The 23,292-nt window shown below is 36.2% G+C and overlaps 2 protein-coding genes across 4 annotated transcripts in view; one reads left to right on the top strand and one right to left on the bottom strand.

Annotated features, from left to right (window-relative positions):
- Nucleotides 1-19,763, bottom strand: part of LOC126483737 (proton-coupled folate transporter-like) — a 263,942-nt gene extending 244,179 nt beyond the window's left edge. The window contains exons 1-4 of one of the 3 annotated variants that reach the window (XM_050106854.1): nucleotides 19,631-19,721; nucleotides 18,534-19,520; nucleotides 18,350-18,451; nucleotides 17,686-17,823 (exon numbers count right to left, since the gene is read on the bottom strand). In XM_050106854.1, coding sequence (XP_049962811.1) covers nucleotides 17,686-17,823; nucleotides 18,350-18,451; nucleotides 18,534-19,485 — 1,192 coding nt within the window. In that variant the 5' untranslated portion in view covers nucleotides 19,486-19,520; nucleotides 19,631-19,721. Of the gene's footprint in view, nucleotides 1-17,685; nucleotides 17,824-18,349; nucleotides 18,452-18,533; nucleotides 19,521-19,630 lie in introns of all 3 variants that reach the window. The other 2 variants (XM_050106856.1, XM_050106855.1) reach the window with 2 other exon arrangements.
- The window catches only part of LOC126483738 (uncharacterized), a 42,223-nt gene continuing 36,748 nt past the window's right edge, over nucleotides 17,818-23,292 (top strand). The window contains exon 1 of the transcript XR_007587770.1: nucleotides 17,818-18,043. The gene's annotated coding sequence lies outside the window, so the exon portion shown is untranslated. The remainder of the gene's footprint in view (nucleotides 18,044-23,292) is intronic.

The raw sequence follows: 23,292 nt of genomic DNA, 5'->3' as shown, positions 1-23,292 counted from the left end.
TTTTTATTTGGTGCAATGAAATGTAATGCTGTTGCATGTCATCAAAAAGTATTTGGTGAGTCTCAGAGAAATTTTACTATTTCCTACTCTGTAAAAGTTGTGGCAGTGATATTAAAATCTCCATTCATGGTCTGGATAATAATTTCGGTCGCAGGGAAAATATGCAGAAGAAAATATCTGGATTGAGCACACTAACCCAGGATAAACATGGCAAACATTCTGGGCATCTACATGCTTACTCTGAAACAACTCTTAACCATATCAGGAAACACAACAACAAAATACCGAAATATGAGAGTCACTACAGATGCTCTAACAATGTTGGCAGATTGTACCTAGGTGCAGACTCAAGAGTTACCTCCTGATATGATCACTATAAGAATGTCTTCTGCAAGGAGATGTCCTATCCTGTATCTGCATTCAAGTATAGGCAAATTTTCACTGAAGAATATAACATAGGAGAAAACTCACCAAAGAATGATATGTGTGAGACTTGTGACATGCTAAAAGTGAAAACTGAGACTATAGTTGACCCCCTGCTGAAAGCAAGCCTTGACTGTCAGCTAGAATTACACCAACATCATGCAGAGGTGGGGCAGACTAACATTGGAATCCAGACAAAATGAGCAGAAGCAGACAGTAATATTCATGTTGTGACTTTTGACTTGCAGCTGATTCTCCCAGTTCCTAAGTTAAGATGTGGGCCAGCTTTTCACAAAAGGAAAATTTGGTTACATGACGTGAATGTTAATGACTGTGGCAAGGACAAAGGGCACTGCTTCTTGTGGAATGAGACTACTGCTGCACATGAATCAGAGGAAATTTTAAGCTGCATTTTACATTACTTTGATGGAAATGACATAAAAGAAGATACTCTCATTGCAATATCTGATAACTGCTGTGGCCAAAATAAGAACTGGAACATAGCCCTGTTTTGGAAGTATATAATATCAACTGGAAGATTTCTTGTAATTGAACACTACTTCCCTGTTAGTGGGCACATGATGTTGCCCTCTGAAAGAGATTTCATGACAATTCTAAATTATGTTTGCTTGCAAGTACGAGATGCGTACAGTCCAGATCAGTGGTTGGATATCATCCAGAAGTCAGCTAAGAAGAATCCATTTTCTGTGTACAATATGAAAAGAGAGCATTTCTGTCAAATAGGGCACGTGAAAGAAGTATTTGCCTTAAGAAAGAAGACAGTTGATGGTCAAGATGTCGACCTAAGGAATGTATGCAGATGGAAGGTGACTTCAGAATTTCCGTCACTTTTATTCATAAGCGAGACATTCTGTTATGACATCTGGCATGAAATAAGTTTCAGAAGCTGTGGAAGGCAATGACCTGTTCCTCCTCCACTTCAACGGAAATACAATGGGATGAGACTTATTGAAAAGAAGAAAGTTGCTGCCGTCCTGTTGGTCATAGATTACATGTCACCAGTCATCGTGGATTTTTCCTGTCACTAAAGCCAACTTTTTTGGACAGAGAACACGTCAGAGATGAGAGTGATAAATGACAATGTAGTTTCAGTAAAGTGTTGAATAGTTGCTGTAAATTTTCATAAGTAAATTTCTGTCACCGTGTATTTTTAATGATGTGTGGTTGGTAAAATGTAATCGCATCTATATGACCATAATGTAATACTTTTTGTATATTTCATTTGTTTTAGTCAGTTCTCAGGTTTATTTATGCCTGCATAGACCAAGACAGATGTTAAAAGCACTACAGAATAAAAGCAAATTATTCAGATTTGTAGGTCAATTCTAACTTTAAATCCACTGTATCTCAAAACTAAGATTTTGGTGCTTACCATTGTGTTCCCCCAAGCTGTTCATTTGTGCATGTCAGAATACCCATATCTAAAGGAAGTAGAGAACATGTAGCTGGGTAATAAGGATAAAAGGGGAATTCTAAAGTGAAATCACAAAATGAAAATGTCAAAGTGATGGAGAGAGGGTGAAACTGCACTATGATAAACAAAAAGACTGCAATGAAAAAGTAAATTGGTTGCAAACTCCACAGGGACTGGATCTGAACGTAGCTTGGTGTTGGGTAAAGTGATGATGGGCGATAATTGGTGAAATATGAACTGAGTTCAGTAAAGTGTTATGTGAAGTCCCAGATGGAAATGAACTGCAAAAAATCTTAGTATTTTATAAAGTTTGTGAGGTACACAATTGTTTGAAAATTAATGATTATTGCAAATGCATTAAACTTTTAGATTTTTGTTTATGAGATTGACATCTTTCATCTCAGTGGGGGAATATGAGGTGTAGCATGCCATTCATAGAACAAGATGTTTCACATTCTCAGTATCTACAGGCCGACAAAAGATCTTCGTAGGGTAATGTAGTTAGTAAGTAGGAAGCACCTCACTTTAGGGAGATGTTTCGATGGTTTGTGCAGATCAGCACTAAACTGATCCTGTGCTTTTACCAAAGCAGACTGCGGATTGGTGCTTCTACCTGCTGAGTGGAGTTATTTGCTCCATGGGGCCATAAGGAAAAGGCATGGAGCACACATGACCTCTACGACACCAGCAACCATCAAAGCATTGATGTTCAGATTTTATTGTACTATTGTTCTGAGTCTCATGTGAGATGGGCACATGACAACATCTAGTGGGAATGTAATGCACATGTAGCCAATTCATTAAGAGAAATTAGACTTTCACGTTATAGGAAATGCATTGAGTTCAACTTCTCTGAATGTGTTGTTCCACTTGAACAAAAAAGTCTTTGTCAGCATCTTCAATGTAACAGATCAAAGTTCACAGGAGAAGCTGTGTGATGGTTCAAGGGCACTCAATAGCAGGACCCTTGCAACATTGGTATTGAAAGATGACTGAGAGAAAAAGTAAGAGAAGCAAGAGACCTTGCAAGATATGGAAGATAGCGATCAACTACTGGACTGTTTCAATGGCCTATTCACAACACCCCCCATTAAGGAGAAAAACATCAAGGCAACTTGGCCTGTCACAGGTTTATCCTATTTCATTAGAGGCAGAGCCACCTGTTAAGGCAGCCATCTCACATACCAACTCTGTTGCAATTTCCTCACATCTTTTATGTGGGCATGACCATCATCCAGATGTACATCATGATGAATGGCAACTGCTAAACACTGGCCAAGAAGAGGCTTTACCAGCTTGTGGTCAAACACTTTCCTGGGCACAACATGTTCGAGTCCAATAGCTGCTTCACAAACTGTGCCATCTGTATCCTCAGCTTTTCTGAACCATGTAGATGGCAGTTATCCTTGCAGTACATCCTTTGCTCCCATAATCCTTCTGGTCTCAGTCTCTGCTAAACCACTTCAGCCACACTGTCAACCCAACAGTCTCCTACTACTCTATCCTGTCACCCCCTCCCATCTCAAGCCACCATGTTATTGTGATTGGGCCCTACACAAACTCATGTCTCCAGTTCCCATGTGTTACATTCCTTTCCCATTTACCTGCTGCCCCCCCCCCCCCTCCACACATGTATATCCCACACAACATCTGCCTCCTTCCATCCCAAACCACTGTCTTCCCCTCACTAAACCCTCCTCATACAGAGGTGTGTGTGTGTGTGTGTGTGTGTGTGTGTGTGTGTGTGTGTGTGTGTGTGTGTGTGCATTCTCTAGCTTGTTAAACTTTTTTTTCCAAAAGCTATCAGGTTTTCATTCACTTTGTGCGCTTGTCAGTACTTCTGTGAATTCATTGTTGATTTCTGCTATTTTCTTTTCAATGAGTTGATCACACTTTATTTTAATCTTGTTACAACTGATTCTAGGTCTGCTTGTAAAGTTGCCCTGTTAAGTTCTTTCCTTCATTGCTGATGTTTTTTGCTCCAGATATAAACAGTATAAAGGCAACAGCAGAACCAGATATGTTTCATTAATACATATTACTTTGCTCTTTTCCAAGTTATGAATCTGGAAACTTTATCCAAGTCTGCTAAGAATAGTTCTGATGATATGACCCCCAGTGCCAGAGTCCTTTCTTAGTTTTGAATATGCCACTATATCCACATGAAATCCAACAGAAGTTACAAGATTATCAAGTACATTTTTCATGACAGTGACACAGATTGAATCAAAGCTTTTCCTCAGGGGCTTTTAGTAGAGATTTTATTAAAGCTTAGCCAGAAACATTCTAAATATATACGAATCTCACACAAAAGCTTTAACACTCATTGCTCAGTTCCATAAATTATGTCACACTCTTTAATTAGCCTTTTTTAAAAAAAAAAAAACAAAGATGAGGTGACTTACCGAACAAAAGCGCTGGCAGGTCGATAGCCACACAAACAAACACAAACATACACACAAAATTCAAGCTTTCGCAACAAACTGTTGCCTCATCAGGAAAGAGGGAAGGAGAGGGGATCATTCCAATCCCGGGAGCCTAATATACTATGCCCACTTCTAAAATTTGCTTGATTAAAATTCAATCTTTTCCTGTGTAATTCTCCAAACTGAGTAGGTTCAGTTCAGCTGTAAGCACTGACTGTGATTTTAATCAGTGTTACGTGTATGTGGTGTCATCAAGTATTGAGAGCAGTGCAAGAAATACCAACCACCGTAGAGGTACTGCACAGCAAAGTGGTGTCAAGAGATGTCAATGAGATGGTAGGAAGTGACCATGTCTCCTGTAGTTCCGAGGTGCCACCATAGCACCTCTGCCGTGAAATAGCATTGCCAGAGGTCAGGAGGGCATTTCTGTTCATGGTCAGATCTTACCCACTCCCAGGAAGTTTCTGTTGGAGTAAAGCCATTGTTCTTCACCATGACACAGCCTGTGTCAGCCATTGGGGAGTGAAGAGACTTCTGTCTCCTGTGAATGGTGCCTACACACCAATGCTATCAGAACTGTGTCAACAATTGTCTATGAACTTATGTGTTCTAATGACTATAATGAAGCCACAATATGGCCATTCTGAACTTGTATCAATTCGCCACTCAGTAATTGTGGCTCATTCAGTGTGTTCTGAATTACAAGTCCATGTGTGCAGTTTTGTAGCTACATCCAAGCCTGGTCAGCAAAGATAAGTTTTGTTGTAATTAATAAAGTATTATTTATTCAGAGTGACCAACAGCCTAGTGCAGTGCTAACACTGGTCCCTGTCAGATCAAAGAAATTAAGCACTATTGGGCTTGTCTAACTCATGGATGGGTGACTGTGCAGTCTGCCAAGCATTGTCAGCAAGAAGGGTGCACTCAGCCCTTGTGAGGCAAATTGAGGAGCTACTTGATCAAGAAGTAGTGGCTCTGGTCACCAACACTGACAACAGCCAGGAGAGCAGATTGCTGATCCCACACCCTCCATATCTGCATCCAGTGATGTCTATAAGCTGAGGATGACAAGGCATTTGATCAGTACAAATGGATCTTCCAAGACCTGTTTGGATTGAGTTTACTTTAGTTTTGTAGAGTGTTCTTATTAACTGCATTATTACTAGCCACCTCAGTGTCCAAGAAGTTGGACACAACAAGCTGTATGTGGATGTGAATGAGGTTTAGCATGGTAAACTGTCAGCAAATAAAATATCAGAAAAAATATGATGAAGAACATAAAATAAACTTGTACAAGAAAGGAAAAGAATAAAGCTGCAATGGGAAAGAAATGTATGACAATATTGAATTAACACATTAACAGAGCATAATGGTAAACAGGTAAATTATCTGTCACTATGCAACATAATTGTTACTTGAAAACACTTATGCAGTGGGAATGGTATTAAGAAATGAATATTCTGATTGAGAATTATTTTTTGCAGTGGCACTTTGTAAGTTAAGCAAGATTCGTTTCATGTACACAGCATCTTGAAATATTTGTATGTTCTGATGAATAATCACAACGATGCAGAATGGCTCACCAGTACCATTGACAGGCAAATTTTAAATTTCAGAACAGTTAGCTTGTTCCTCTGGAAGAAAAGAGGCTTAGGTTTGGGAGAGTTGGGAAGGAGGGGTATATCCCTCAGGCCCCACACTGGAAGAGACTGACCTGTTGTAACGATTGTAGTATCACCCTTTTCTTGTTACTTTTTCTCTTTTAGGGCAAATTTTTATGCTTAACTGCACAAATGGTTGAAATCGATCAAAGACTCATTACAACTGTGTGTGTGTGTGTGTGTGTGTGGGTTTGTGTGTGTGTGTGTGTGTGTGTGTGTGTGTGTGTGTGAGAGAGAGAGAGAGAGAGAGAGAGAGAGAGAGAGAGAGAGAGAGAGAGAGATTATCTCTGACTCATGATACAAAACTCTGTGGATATAATGTGAACATTATGTGTACTACACACTTACTTACTTCTGATTTCGCAATTCAGGAGAGGAAATGGTTGGTATGGTCACAGCTGAACTGTAATTAGTGGCATTGTTGGAAGCTGCCATTTTGAATACAGAATGTAATTTGATTAATTATGATAATATCTTGTATCATAAAAGAGGATAATATATTAAATGTAGGTATGAAGATCATTTAAGGAAAAATATAATTTCATGAATGAAATTTTTTTTTAACTCTCCCTTGTTTATGGCTCAGAACATTATTTGGTGTGACATAACTCATAGGGAACCTTGTATCCTGGGAAATCAGTAAAGCCTGCACCATGGTTGTTTATGCTCTATTTTGAGAGATCAGTTTCTGCAGTTTTATTGAAATTAACACACAACTTGAACACTGATTCCCGTGCTGCAGAGTGAGTGCATCATAGCATCCAAGATGGCCTGCCCATGGATTATGATTGTGCCTTTGACTATTTTAAGAATTTTCAGAGTCAATAATCACCAGAATTATGCAGAGCCACAAAAATTTTATTCCAGATCCTGACTTTGATATCGAGAGTCATACAGAGTACAGTTATGAAGTGTAACTGCCATTTACATACCATTAATCATTCTACTTTAAAGACTTGACAGTTCGAAAAGGAATTAAATTAATACTTGGGAGTATGGGAGATATTTGTGTTAAAAATATTGGAGAAGCAACTCCTCTCACACAGAAATTTCCATTCAAGTAACCAGATATTGTTCAGTCATAATAATTTAACTTCAGTTTAATGGGGAGAGAAGTTAAAGGACGACTAGAGATAAAATGACTTTAGAAGGTTTGAGACAGATGATCATATGTAAGGGATTCTAAGTAAGAGGTATGTAAGGAAAAATGAGTATAGCTTTCTATTTAGTAGCCGTATAAAACTCAACCTCTGGATGGTAGGTTCTACACATTTAGTAAAATGGAATTTCCATTCTTTAACGTAGCTTTCCAGTGTCATTCTTAATTTTTCCCACACAAAACTGGGTGAAACTTATAATAGAAATTGTTCCTCTGAGTTGTATGATTTTGGTATTTCCAGTTTCAGTACATTGTGATATCCATGCGAATTGTCAAGCCTCAAGATTGAAAGAGATGCACTTCAGATCATACTGCATCAAAGTTAGGTATGCAAATAATTGGACTTATTATTTAAAAACATTAATCTTCTAATTGTGTCATTCCACTGTTTGCTAGTATTAAGGCTTTTATTTAAAAATCTGTTTATTGAACTGTAAGAACATAGAGCTATCATAACATGTAAGACTATTAAAACGATGCATATTTGTGCAGCCAGCAGGTTATCGAAACAAAATGTTATAAGTCAGTCAGTAGATGCTGTTTTGGATTGTGGGTGAAAACTGACCATGTAGTAATAAAAAAATTAGCATGATTGGACAAGAAACAGTAAAGACACAGATGCCAAAGAATGATGATGGAACATTTTAGTGGTCTCACACAAGGAATTCCTGGAACATGTGAAAGCATTGGAGACTGTGAAACTGTAAGTTACAATTAACTGCCAATTCAAAATATTGAAGATATGTGTAGTGACAGTGCCTGCAATTAACAACCCATCTGAGTGACACAGAATCATAAACTATATGTTTCAGATGACTACAGGACTGTTTCCAGTTGTTTCAGTTTAATTCCCAAACTTTTAAAAATTAATGGTTCTGAAGTGAACATAATTAACAATACCTCCCTTGAGACAAAATTAGCAGCAACTGTTTTATCTTTCAAGCTGAATTCAAATCCACATGATATGAAAATGGTACCTACATATCCAATAAGATTTTGGTGTATTATCTGTTTTGACTGCAACTGATGTCACAAGGTGGAAGGTAACAAACATCATTATTTCTGTTACAGAGAGAGACCTTAATGGTAATAAATTGTTTTGATTTAATTCTCATGTTATAAAAACAATTTTATATTCTTCTTCCACACTTTTGTAGAAAGTGCAGCGGCCTCTCAAATACAATTTCAATACAAGTGGTGTAAAGTGTTAGTATTCTACACATGCATATAATTGATATTTTTGTAAATAATAGATTTCAGCTACCAGCTGTCCTTTTTAAATTTTATTGGTAGATCTAGATTTCAGCTAGAAACTAGCCATTCTCAATGAACTATCATTTTTGATCAATGCATGTAATGCCTGTTGGTTGGGCTTCATCCACAGTTCATTGAATACTGTGGATGAAGCCCAGCCAACAGGCATTGCATACATTGATAAAAAATGATAGTGCATTGAGAATGGCTAGTTTCTAGCTGAAATCTAGATCTGCCAATAAAATTTAAAAAGGACAACTGATAGCTGAAATCTTTTGTTTACAAGTCAATATAACAGTCGCTGCGAGCAACAGCCTTCTGAATGGAAGGTAACCTGATAAATTGATATTTTGTTTTATCTTGTGTTGTAATTGTCTTATTTGATGAATAAGATGTGATAAGATGTGACAAAAGTCTAGAAGTAGGTGTGGCATAAAGGTTGATTAGCATATTATTAAATAGTGGGGGTGACAGAACATCATTTCAAGAGAAGTGGGAAGTACTGTGTGTACGATGCTCCTCATTACCGGAAATGATGATATGAAATCCTGGTCATACTGCTGAGGAAGACCAAGGTGCAAGACCTATCTGATACGCCCATCCAGCACACTGTAAAGGGACATCTTCCTCCAACATTACCTATCTTCAACAGAAGTTATTGATACCAAAAATACTTTCTACCTTTTAAACAGATTAATATTATCTCAGCTGTTTTTCTAAAAGAATTTCATACAATTTTGTACATGATATGGTACATTTTAAGCTATAATCCATAAAAAGAAATTACTTCATTTTTGTTGTTACAATTCTTTTAGAAACATTTGAAATTATGAAATATCTGACACATCTAAAATTCCTATTATTAACTGCGCAATTGGATGATATTTGACAAATTTATTTCTGGATACATTTATAAAATAATGATATAGATTAATAGAAAGTCACTTGTCAAGATAGTTTGTAAACTATTTGGAATATTGTTAGTACCACAGAATCAATAGTAGTGGGCATGTTTCTGTTGTGATTAGACATGTTTTTAATTTTGGCAATAACAATGAGATTTCTGATTTTAAAGTGGGAATTGTAAAGTCAGTGTGATATAGAAAAATGTGATAGCAAAAAAAATTTCAGAAACAGAAATTATGGAGCAGGCTTACTTCAGCTTTATCATGTCAATTGGAACCATGAGAACCTATAAAATAAAATAAAAAATTCTGCTTCAAGAATCGACCTAAAGACATGAAGAACTGGCACCAACTACAAGAAAAAAAGGCAAGTAAAAAAGTTTATTGTACATCTTACTCCTCTCAATGCTTATTAAAAAGAGTTAATTTTGAAGTGAGTGACAATCAACAAATGATGTGAAGCAGGGATAAGATTACAACATCTGACACCACAACAGTCACAGGCTTATCCTGTTGTACAAGAATCATTTTATGTGGGCATGACCAAAAATGAGCTGTCCAGCTGAATGAATGCCCACCACTAAACTGTGTCATAGAGCAGAGTTGACTATCCCCAGTAATGGAACTTGCTGCTGACCATAGCACATTTGATTTCAGTGGTTGCTTCATACCTGCTATCTGGATCCTTCATCCCAACACCAACTTCTTGGAATTACACAGATTGAAACTGTCGTTAGAAACACATCTTTCAATCCTGTACCTGTTGGCAGAAATCTCTTGGAATTACATACATGGGAAGTGTCCTTTGAACACAACCTTCGACTCTGTAATCATCCTGGGCTCAATCTCTGCTATCCCCTCCCCTACATTCATTGCCACCACTGCTCCTTGAACCACAATGCACTCATACACTCAACTCCACAGTCTCCATCTTCTTTTGGTCTATTTATCCCTCCTACTCTACTCCTCCACATTGTTATGTGCCAAACACGACTTTCCCTGCCTAGGATCAGGGCCTGCTTACCAGTGGCATTTCCAATGACATGCACCTGATGAATCTCTCTGCCAGCCATCAGCTATCTTTCTTTATGCTACCCTCTTTCCTTCCACTTCATCCCACACAGCCCCTCATCCCAGTCATCTGCAGTACTAGCATAATTTAATCAACTCAAACAATGTAGCAATAAAAGTGTGTGTGTCTATATGTGTGTATCCTATAGCTCTCAAACAGAATTTATCAGAAAGGTAGCAACTTCCTCAGTCTTATTTATGGGTGTATAATCAACTCAGCATCTCAGTTGTTGAGTGATTTGTTATCTTCATTCCACAAACTGTAAATGATTTGTATACTGCAAAAAGTTATTCATGATCAGGGCCATAAAGTCTAATGCATTACCAAAAGCAAAATAGAAAGGTTGAAATAACATTTTAAAAAATATATGAAGTTAGTTATAAAGAAAATACTGCATTTTGGACAAACCCATGGATAAGTAAAAAAATATGTCTTTCATGAAAACGTATAGAAGATTAATAAATAAAAAGGATGGACTGAAAAGAGTTCTTTTAATGCTAATCAAAATACCACTTGAAAATAACTTAAATGTAACACAAACATGCAGATACCTAAAATAAGCTAGTACCAGTATCATACTAGAACCAGAACAGGGGAAGATGGGAATGATTATAAATAAAAAAAATTTCAGTGTACATCTCAGATGATTCAAGTGTGAAAGTTGTGTTGAACAGCTTCTTTGATTGTTGTGCCCTGAGATTGGAGCAGTATGCATACAAACTAATAAGAGGATTTAAAGTTTCCAGGTCACCAGTAGCAACTATTATAAATTCTATCAAGTAATTGGAGAGAGACTGCTGATAGGATTAAAAGAAAATATGCCATTGATACATCAAGCAAAACTTGTGTTCAGTGTTTGGGAGAAGGCACAAGTCTCACTAGATTACAAAATGTGTAGTAGAAGTAAAAAAAAAAAAAAAAAAAAAAAAAAAAAAAAAAAAAAAAAAAACCAACACAACAACAACATTAGAAACCCTTGACATATATTTTTTGTAGGTTCTTAGAACATTCTGAGCTCAAATGTAATGATGTATCTTGAACAGAAGATCTCCATGCCAACTAGCATGGATTCTGAAAAGATCGATCATGTGAAATCCAACTCACACTTTTCTGACATGACATTCTGAAAGCCATGGATCAAGGCAGTTAGGTACATACATTATTTCTTGATTTCCAAAATGCATTTGACTCAATACAACACCTATGCTTATTATCAAGAGTCTGATCACAAGGGTTACCAAACAAAATTTGTTACTGGATTAAAGATTTCTTGGCCGGTACGTACAGTGTATTATCACGGATGGAGAGCTAGCAACAGAAATAGAAGTATCTTCAGGTATGTGCAAAAGAAATGTGTTGGGAACCTTGCTTTTCTTGATGTATATTAATGTCCTGGTAGACAATATTAATTATAGCCTCATGATCTCCACAGATGAGGCAATTAGCTGCAATGAAATATTGCCTGAAAAAAGCTACACAAATATTCAGACATATCTTGATGCAAAGATTGACAACTTGCTGTAAATGCTTGGAAATGTAGAATTTAGCACTTCATAAAATGAAGAAATGTGCTATCCTATGATTGCAATATCAATGAGTCACAGCTGGAATCAGTTATCTCACACAAATACCAGAGTATAACAATTTGTAGGATATTAACTGGAACAACCACAGAGGACCAGTCATAAATAAAAAAGGTAGCAGACTTCGGTTTATTGGTAGAATACCCAGAAATACAGTCAGCCTACAAAAGAGATTGGTTAAGAAACATTCACATAACACAGTCTAGAATATAACTCAACTGAGTGGGTCTTGTAGCAAATAGGACTAACAGGGGCTATTGAACATATACAGAGAAGGGTAGCACAAGTGGTCACAGGTTTTTTTTTTCTTGAAGTTTTCCTGGTGGATGAAATATTCCATCTTTTTTGGGGTGCATCTCGGATATTATTAAATCTTATACAAGTTAGTAATGTCCCAGATGCACTCTTGAAAAATGATGTAATATGGACACAGGTTTGCTTAACTCAAGAGACATCATCAGGGTGATGTTGAAAAAACTGAACTGGCAGATTATCCAAAATTGATGCAAACTACTTGTGAAAATGTATTTACAAAGTAGCAATCAAACTTTAAGTGATGAATCTATGATTGTATTACAACTCCCTGTAGGGACCATGAAGAAAAGATTAAACGAATTATAACACGCAGAGACATTTAAGCAATAATGCTTCCCATCCTTCATAAGTGAATGGAGCACAATTGTTTGTAATGTATGAACAGAAACATAGATTTTGGAGATTAATTATGTGTGGAAACTTCAATATTGTTTTTCTATGTGTAATATCAATCGATGATGAAATTGTTAGTTTCCAGGTCTGAATTACTACTTGATATAAATTTTTCACAGATTGGAGGTCACAGTGACACAGAGACTGACAGCTTATTCTAGGACCTAAAAGAGATAGGTTATTGAGATACAAATCTGATATCAAATAGTTTTTGTGACAATTATCGTCAAGTAATGTTAATAGAATATGTCAATTTCTTAGATGCAGACAATAAAATGGTATCAAAAAGAAACACAAGTCACAATGTTGAAAAATAAATTACAGGAAAAAAAGTATTCTTGATAAAAAATTTAGCTCTTTCTTAAATATATTCCTTCACAATCTGAGTCCTGGTCTCTGCCACAACAAACAAGGGTAAACTGAAAGTGAGGCAGGGGCAAGAGATGGGTATCACACATGAATGAAGTAAAAATGAAATGACTGTACGACATTTATTGGCCAGGATATCCTCTTCAGGGTTTGGCCCCATATTGCAAGTTGACCATTTCAGTGACTTGCATGTCAATGATGATGAAAATGATGATGAAGGACACACAACACCCAGTCCCCTGCTGGGAATTGAGCCCAGGACCCCTTGCATGGTAGGCAGTAACGTTATAGGTGCGTTATGGAGACGGACATGAATGAAGTATCTTCATATGAAGAAGGGAAATTTCTCCCTAATTCAGAGGACAAGCCGTAGCCAAGAGTTGACACTCAATTACCACAAATTCTGTACAATCTTTTAGCCTGTAACCAAATACAGGATTATTATAAGAAATGAACAAATAAAAGCAAAGACACCAACAAAATTCAGTTGCAAAATGATATCTGCAGCAGAAATGATGCTACATTGGAATAATTAGCTACCTAAGTCAATATTCTTCCTCAAAGTGGCATCTTACCAAATATAAAGGCAGCAGATTTTCTGATAGGCATAAATCTGATAAATATGCTACAGTAACAGCCACCTATAAAAAGGGAAATAAGAATTATAGATCTATTACAGTTTACTGGGCCTTTGAAATTTTTAGAGAAATAAGACTACATTGAAACATTACTTCATTTTTCACAGTGTAGCATGCTAACTGACTCCCTCTTTAGCTTGTGTAAGGGATTTTCTACAGACAATGCTGTATGAGAGTGGTATGGTAAAAAAGCAAGAAAAATTTTTGTTTGATAAACAATTCTCCTTACTTCGGAATACAATCTCTTTTGAGAGATATACATTTGGTCCAGTGGTCCTCCAGCTTTTTCATCCCATCAGCAAAATTGGTTTTGTCAAACAATACAAAATACTCATTGGCTGCAACTATTACTTTCTCATTTGATGAAAATTCCTTCCCATAAAGCCAAAGTTTCAAGGGAGATATCACTTGAGGCTAAGTCTGGTGAAAATGATGGATGAGGAACCAAGTCAAAGCCTAATTCATGCTCTTTCAACATTGTTGTCACTAATGTATGGAATGGTGTGCTATCCTGGTGAAAAGAGCATTTTTTGCATAGGAACCTTGATCTTTTTTCAGGCAACACAAGTTTAAAATGATCTAACAAAGAAGTGTAACAGGTTCCAGTTATGGTTCTGCCTTTTTCCAAGTAATTTTTGAGGATTATTGCTTAGGAATCCCAAAAAATTGTGGCAAACACTCTACCAGCCTTGCCTTATTCAGTGTACTTTCAGCCATTGTCCATTGTTTGCTGTGTAATCATGGTTCCAGGTTTCATCAACAGTCACAAATCAGTGAAAAATGTCTTAATTGTGATTAAACATCACCACACATTACGTTGAAATATTGTGCCAGATGCACTTTTGGTCAGCTATGAGCAATTGCAGCACCAATCTCACATACAGCTCCTTCATAGCTAATTCCCCATCCAGGTTATTATGCACTTGCTCAACTGAGATTCCTACAGTCTCAAAAACTTCACAAATTTTTATTTGGAGGTCTTGCATTACCATATCATGGACATTGTCAGTGACTTCCTTTGTGGTGACCTCAAATGGATGGTGTAATGAAAATGATCTAGTCAGAACATTTTCATTACACCATTGATTTGAGGTCACCACAAAGGAAGTCACTGACAATATAGATCATGTTCTATGTACCATGTGTAATTTCTAATACAAGATTTCATTCACAGATTTTGTGATAGTCTTTCATTAAATGTCATAAATTTTGCAAACATTTCTTATAAAAAATTGTCTTGATTATTTTGATGAACATAAACGTCAGAGAGTTATGTAACCAATGTCTTGTTATCTTTATACTTAACAATCTATGGACTATCAGTGGGTGAAGTAAGTTGGCGACGTGTGAAGTAAATTGGCGACAGTGGAGTAGTCTGTGGAGAGGAGTTGTGGATGGCTGCATGGAATCAAAGTTTGTTGAGTGTTGCCCATTATGTCTAAGTAACAATGCTCAAAAGTATCTTTTTATAATTATGAACCACAAAGAAAAAGTGTTATTTAAAATCTGTGAAACAATTTCAAGAATATATCAACAAAGTGAAAACTGAAATGTGTTCATTGTTTTGATTAGAAATGACACAACAAGATAAAAGCTGTGAACTCTTTCAAATCCAAATATTTTATCAATATTCTACAGGAAAATGGGAAGACCTCTAGACGTCAGCCAACAGAAATGACGGAGAAGAATTTTATCAGCTAAGTACCAATTATGTTGAACTATCAATATTTATGAAGTTTTTACCATGTGCTGTGAAGAAAGACAAAGTATATGTCCTGAAAATCAGCAGAGATAAAATTTATATAATTAATTTCTATCAGTAATTCTAGTGTGTACAGTCATAATGGGCAGTCTTCATATATAAATAAGTAATTGTGTCTCTTGTTAAAGTTAGCACACAGATCCACACATTCTTTGTGTTGTATTATTATTCTGTTTGTGGTACTACTTGGGCAGTGTGCAGCTCTTAGATTTTTCCAGCAGATGCCTTTATGTCACAGAAAATATAGCACAGATGTTTCAGTTCCATGTGGACTTTGTAGGGATTAAGGTTATTCAGGAAAGAACATTTATCAACAATGTATAAAAGAAAACATTTTGTAAAATTCTGTGATTGATTTAGCTTCTATGAGATATCGACACAGACGATATTTTGTAGATATTTTGTATAAGTTCATGGAGTAAATGCTTACTATTATTTAATGCTGTAGATAATTACTTACAGTATAAAGAAGAACATACTAATGAATAAATTTGAAAGGAAGATACTTCAAAAATAATACTAGTAAATTCTCACAATTTTTCTCCCAAATACCATAAACTTTGGGATTGAGTCTGTTCCTGTTCCCAACTGACATAATGGAATTTCCAATGATTTTAAAAGACTGTTCAAAATGCATAATGTTTGCTTATGAATAAGGCCCCAAATGCAACCATACCATAAACAGCAAATTATAACTGTTTCATAACGAATAGTTTACTTTAATCTCACTGACGTTACAGTGACTAAAAAAAATACAATTGATTTGTTGATACACTCTTCTTCTTACATCAAATGTAGCATTGTGTATAAAATTATATGCACCCCGGTAGGACAGCAAGTTAAATTGGAACCAATACATGGATAAACTTAGATCTGTTCAACATGTTTTGCACTTAGAAAAATTTCTCACTGCGTCAAATTGAAGATTAATTAGCTAACTTTTTCCACATACATTGACTACCTATTAACATATTCAGTTTTCTACTTGGGAAATGTATTTAAATAAAGAAAAGTGACACTTTAGAAAATGTGAGCCATGTGAAGACTATGTAAAATGAGTAACTGTACAGGCACTTCAAAAATTTGGAATTTTTACACTCTCTTTCCATAGATTTATTCCTTAATGGTACTTTTTGTTGTCAATAAAAATCATTTTCTATTGAACAGTGTGTTTAAGAAAAGTTTGTTCCAAACTAATGGGGAGGGAGAGGGGTGGGTGGTGAGCTAGTGGTGGTGGTGCTGTTGCTGTTGGTGGTGGTGAAAGGAAGGTACGCGGAGCTACTTCAACCCCGTTCTAAAACACATGTGTGTGTGTGGTCTTCAGTCATGAGACTGGTTTGATGCAGCTCTCCATGCTACTCTATCCCGTGCAAGCTTCTCCATATCCCAGTACCTACCGCAACCTACATCCTTCTGAATCTGCTTAGTGTATTCATCTCTTGGTCTCCCTCTACGATTTTTACCCTGCACGCTGCCCTCCAATACTAAACTGGTGATCCCTTGATGCCTCAGAACATGTCCTACCAACCGATCCCTTCTTCTAGTCAAGTTGTGCCACAAACTTCTCTTCTCCCCAATCCTATTCAATATTTCCTCATTAGTTATGTGATCTACCCACCTAATCTTCAGCATTCTTTTGTAGCACCACATTTCGAAAGCTTCTATTCTCTTTTTGTCCAAACTATTTATCGTCCATGTTTCGCTTCCGTACATGGCTACACTCCATACAAATACTTTCAGAAATAACTTCCTGACACTTAAATCTATATTCGATGTTAACAAATTTCTCTTCTTCAGAAACGCTTTCCTTACCATTGCCAGTCTACATTTTATATCCTCTCTACTTCGACCATCATCAGTTATTTTGCTCCCCAAATAGCAAAACTCCTTTACTACTTTAAGTGTCTCATTTCCTAATCTAATTCCCATATGACACATATGGCTGCCAAATCCTCTTCATCACACTACCTGCATAAATCAATTATCTTCCAGAAAATTCACATCTAGTAAATAATAGTATTAAAATCATTGGATTGTTGGGCTAATTGGAGTTTGCATGCTTCGCACACAAATTTAAGGTTTCAGTGGCATGGAAGAAAAGACTTACTGAGTTTGGTAAAGTGTTGGATACAGAACTAGCTGAATCTCAGGACTGTTTGTTTCAAATATTTTAATATAGGAATCTTAAGCTTTTACACATCACCAAAGTCCTTAATGAAGGTTAATTGTCACTGTGCCATCAATCATTAATGACTTGATATGTTCTAGGTTGGAAATATGTGCCTCTTACCTAAATAGAACATCCATACCTGTATGCTAAATGCATACACAAAGCTGGCAAGTATTTTACTTATGCAGCTTATGATGCCAATTAAGGAATCATCTAGTTTTAGGGTCCTGCTGAACAGGCTGATCAAGATAAGGGTCCCTGAAAATAAATTATTTTTTGTTAATAAGGAATATGTACATCTAAATTAATAGAAGATATTGCTTTTGACAATAACTGTGAAACTATGAATTCAGTTTTAATGGCAACATTACTGTTGGTTTATTTACAGTTATACCATACACTAATGAGCAAAACAGTAACTTTCAATATTCATGGAGCCCTTTGGAGTTGCAGAGGAGAATAATTATCTTTGTACCAGGTAAGATTATAAAAAACAATATCTTGGTCACATGCTCCTTTATTCATTTTGATAACAAGTTTTGGCTTTGCAGAAATTAGTGTATCTCTGGAATTTTGTATCAACTTGGAGGCAGTCATTAGAGCTGCTGGCTGTGAACATGCAACCTCTAATAAACTATGACTGAGACACTGAACTTTACACTCTAACCCAGTTTTATGATATTTTATTATATATGTCTTATTAAAAATCTGATGATTATCATTGTATGTTTCAAGCAAAACTCTTCAGATAAGACCTTAATCAAATATCCAATTAAATACAAACCAACAAAATTAACAAATTCAGCATATGCTGAAAAGTAGCTTGCATCCACTTCATCCCAACCAAACCGATTTCTCACAAATAAATACACAACAGTTGCCTCCCCTGTAACAAAATAATCATATTCTTTCAACTGCTAACAATAAATCTGTAATCATAGAATAAATTGTGTTTACTTTCGGCTTACCATAACTTGGTCCAAGAACAGCAATAAAAAGTGACAGCAATAACAAAATTCGTAATCTCTGTGTCCCATCTCGTTTTCTTACTGCCACTGAAACTGTCTGAACAACATGACGCCAATCAAAAAAGTCTTTAAAAAAGCTAGTACCTTTTGGTCTAGCAATTGGTTCTCTTCCTTCCTTAAGGAAGAAAAGTCCATAAAAAATTCCAATAGTGTATGAAAGAGCTGCTGCAGAAAACATTCCATAGAAACCAATTACTTTTAAAAGCACTCCACTTAATAATGTTCCAACTGGTACACACAAAAATACTAAAATGTTCACAATCCCCATACGGAATGTTCTCATTTCAACTGATGTAACATCACCTATGTAACTGAAAACTGCCATTATCATTAACATTGAGCTGCCTGTAAGTGCAGGAAATAATGCCTGCATTATACCAGCAACTTCTAAGGGCCACTCAAAAAAAAAGTACATACATAGTAACAGACCTATGCATGAGAGCAGTTCTCCAACTAGAGGCAGTAACAATAAAGGCTTTCTTCTGGCACGTCGATCACTCCATGATCCTACAAATATAATTAATACAGCTGGAAATGATGATCGTAAAGCATTTCTCCATGTGGCCATTTTAGCAACTAAACGTTGTGCTTCATTATCTTCTTCTTGATAAAAGCTAATGTTACGTAAAGTAAGAGCATTACAAACAGTACTACTGTAATTTAAATTCACATGACATGCTTTTTCCAGATTGAAGTTGTCAACTGACAATGAAATAAAAGACATAGGAAGCAAATATAACACTAGTAATGGTTCCACAGTAATATTACTGAAAATATAATTAAGTTTCTGTTTGACTGTCATATTTGGAGGACTCTGTATTGACTGGACATTATGCTCAGAGTTGATTTCCTCCTTTTCTTCATTTTCAGAGCAAACATTTTCCACTGCCATTGAATCACAAGAGACACCTTATGTTATAGAACAGTCTGAGAAAAAATATAACAAATGATCACAAAATTTATTCATTGGAGTAAACATTGCGTAAGAAACTAAAATCTATTTAAGAGGTCTTTAAAAGAATTGAAAATTGACTTACCAAGCATAGGCTGTATACAAGGAATACTAACAGATGACTACTCTGTGAGAAGCAGTTATGAGTCTCTGAAGCTTTGGAACAGGTTCTCTCAAGAAAACAAGAAATAAAAAAGAAGATGAGCTTTGTGAGGTACAATATAAGGGAAATGCCTTGATGCTGACCCTTGACCTTTAACAGTAATGGCTATCCAAATTGTCATGTCCTTGAGGAGACTAGAAAGTTGTTACATCACTTCTGATGAGGTGGTTATTTGCCTTTTTTTTAAGTCTTGGCTCTTAAAGCTGCTGCATATCCCAGGTGTTTTATTATTAACTAGTGGGATGGTGGTGGTGGAGGGGGGGGCAGAGAGGGGGGGAGGGGGGGAGAGGGTAAGACTTAGCAAACATTAAAATGTTCAGCCTATGACAATCTTTAGAGTTATCTACTAAGATGGTCACTACTACTACTGTTCAAGATAATGACAGCTTATTTCTGGGCAGTCATGCGTGCAAAGATTTCCATAGAAAGTATTTTTTCATTCAGAGATATCACAATAAACAGTGGTATGTTGATGGCATGAATCTAAAAACAAGTAAATTGCATGTTTCTGTTCTGAATCTAATACATTTAATACTGACAGACCATTGGGGACATTTTCTGCAGTTTTGTTTGTGACAGTTGATATCTATGTAACTCTACCACAATATTATACATACATCTGTGAGTGACAACAGTAGAGCAAGGTGACATGTGGGAGAGAGAATATTCCTTATGTCAGGAAGAAATAAATATTCTAGCATGTTAAATGACTCAGATGTCATTATACCTCACACAAGTATTTATTGTCAGCATAACAGCTATGTGCAGGATGGGCAAGATGTGATACAATGTAGGAAAGAGATCAGTGACGTAGTAGTGAAAAATTCTGCAACATATATAATCGATCCCGAGTCTTTAAAAATAAGAACATAAAATACAAATTGAAAATTGGTGGCACTTTGTGGTACAGATGACTGATAACCACAATAAGACTCTTCAATTCTGTACAGAAAAAAAAAAAAATCTTGTCTCTCAAGTAAACTGTAATACCAATTCTCACTTATTTCATTAAATTGTGGTAATCAATTCCTGACACATATCAGGAAAACAGCTGTACTGAAAACACAAAGTATTTTGACCTGCACGTGAAAAGACACTGTTCTGTTATGTTTCCATCAAAATTAATCATTCAGAATATATTGCTTGTAAAAATAAATAATAATTAATTACATTCACTATGTGCCACAGAAATGAATCTGTTCACAACAACAGTTCTATGTTTTAATCCAAACGAGGGAAACACTCAACACAGTATTCTATACTTCTTATAAAAATAGACTGCTTGTATGAGGTCTGTTCAATAATTCTGGAACATTCCTAATTTTGTGGCAATGGCGCGTTGGAGCAAAATGTGGTTGGCATCTCTGCACACTCTTGTGTGTAATTTGTAACTGTTGGAAATTTCATTGTTATGCATCTGTTAGTTATTGTTCAGTGCTGTATTGAGTAGAACATTGTGCCCACAGTCTATGAATTTTGAGATGGCAGAGTCAGAAGATCAATGTGTCTGCATTAAATTTTCCATGGAAATCAAGGAAAACTTTACAGAGACACACCAAATGATGCAGAAAAACTACAGCGATGAGTGTGTAAGCCATACTCAGTATTACAAATGGTTCACATATTTAAAAATGGCAGGACAGAAGATAAAGATGATCCTCATTCGGGATGCCCTACAACATCTACCGACGACACTCATCTCGGGAACATCAGTGAAATTGTGTAAGTCAATTAAAGACTGGCTGTTCAAGATATTGGAGAAGAATGTAACATTTCAGTTGAATCATGCCATGAAATTCTGACACAGCACCTCAGAATGCACCATGTTGCTACCAAGTTCACCCCATAGCTCGTGAGTCAAGACCAGAAAGACCTTCGCCTCACAATCTGTGAAGAGGTTTTTGACCACAGAAATGAGAATGGGATGCTCCTTAAGAGAATTGTAACTGGTGATAAGATGTGGATCTATGGTTATGATGTTGAGACCGAGGCTTAATCTTCACAATGGGTTGGGAAAGCTTCTCCAAAACCACAAAAAATCATCAAGTCAGGTCAAAGCCATGCTGGTAGTTTCCTTTTACTTTGAAGGACTAGTTCATCATGAATTCATGCCACAGGGATAAATTGTTATCTATGATACTATTGGTATGTGTTGTGACACCTATGGGAAAATGTGAGAAGGAAACAGCCTGAAATGTGGGGAGACAATTCATGGCTCTTGCATCATGATAACACACTTACACATTCACTCTGTTGGTGCATGACTATTGCACAAAAACAAAATCACTGTGTTATCTCATCCTTCATACTCTCCTGACTTGGCCCCTGCACACTTTTCTTTTTATTGGCAAAGTTCAAAACCCCATTGAAAAGACAAAGATTTGCAATGATAGACAAGATAAAAGAAAATTCACAGATGACATTTCATGCAATCCAGCAAGAGGCGTACCAAGTCTCCTTCTGGAAGTGGAAACAGTATATGAAGTAGTGTATCAATTGTGGAGGAGAGTAATTTGAAGGATAACATGCACTATAAGTTAACGCTAAGCATAGAAAAAAATTGTGGACAAAGTTACGGAATTTTTTGAACAGACCTCATATAATATCTTGCTACGGTCTTCATGTAAAGATAACACAAATATATTCAACATAAAATTTAAATCAACTTCTGGTAAATGAAACTGCAACCAAACTCAGAAATTTTAACAATGTACAGTGTGGAGAAAAACTGTGTCATGAAATTTTAACTGTGGATAGCTGATGCCAGCAGGAACCAAAATTACTAATGTTGTGTGGTTGACAACACACCATTATTAAATTATGCAAACTTGGAGCCATGCAATCTGATTGGCCGCGGGATTGCCCTGTTGCCGGATGCTCTGGACAATGCATGACCACAAATGCTTTGCCTGCCAGAGATTGTGATGTATCCAAGGTGGCATGTGCGTATCATGTTGGAGCAGTGATGGGGTGAGGGATGTTTGTATGTGTGAACTGGTAACCAAAGTGTTGTCCATCAACCAACAAATGGCCACAGTGCAATCCCATGTCCAATTGGAGCGTGTGGCACCAACTTTCCATAGTTTAAAAATGGTGCGTTGTTGACCTACACAACACTAGTAATTTTGGTTCCTACTGGCATCAGCTATCCAGGGTTAAAATTTCATGATACAATTTTTCTCCGCACTATAGACCTAAAAACTATCCATTCTTAGCGCAGGTTTTATGAAAGATAAACATTATAGTTATGATTCAAATATTAGGAATTACTGTAAAGTTATAATACTTAAAGAGGTTTATTATGTAATCCTTTCTAAAATTATAAATATATGTACCTGTATATCTGTACATAATTGTGTAAAGTAAGTAATGCAACCAGAAATTGTGTGTGGTTTAACACTTCATGATTTTGTTTCATTCAGAGATGTCCATGTAGGTTTTCTTCTAATAGTAAAAGGTTCTATAAATCCTGACCTACATTACAGGTGAGAAACATATCCTTTTTAATTACAGAGACACAGAATGACTGGTCAGTAATAATCTTCATGAGTCTAAATCCTGTTTCATGCCAACAGACACACGTA

Source organism: Schistocerca serialis, chromosome 6, assembly GCF_023864345.2.
Source record: "Schistocerca serialis cubense isolate TAMUIC-IGC-003099 chromosome 6, iqSchSeri2.2, whole genome shotgun sequence".
Taxonomy (NCBI): Eukaryota; Metazoa; Arthropoda; class Insecta; order Orthoptera; family Acrididae; genus Schistocerca; species Schistocerca serialis.
This window is presented reverse-complemented; position numbering and strand designations above follow the sequence as displayed.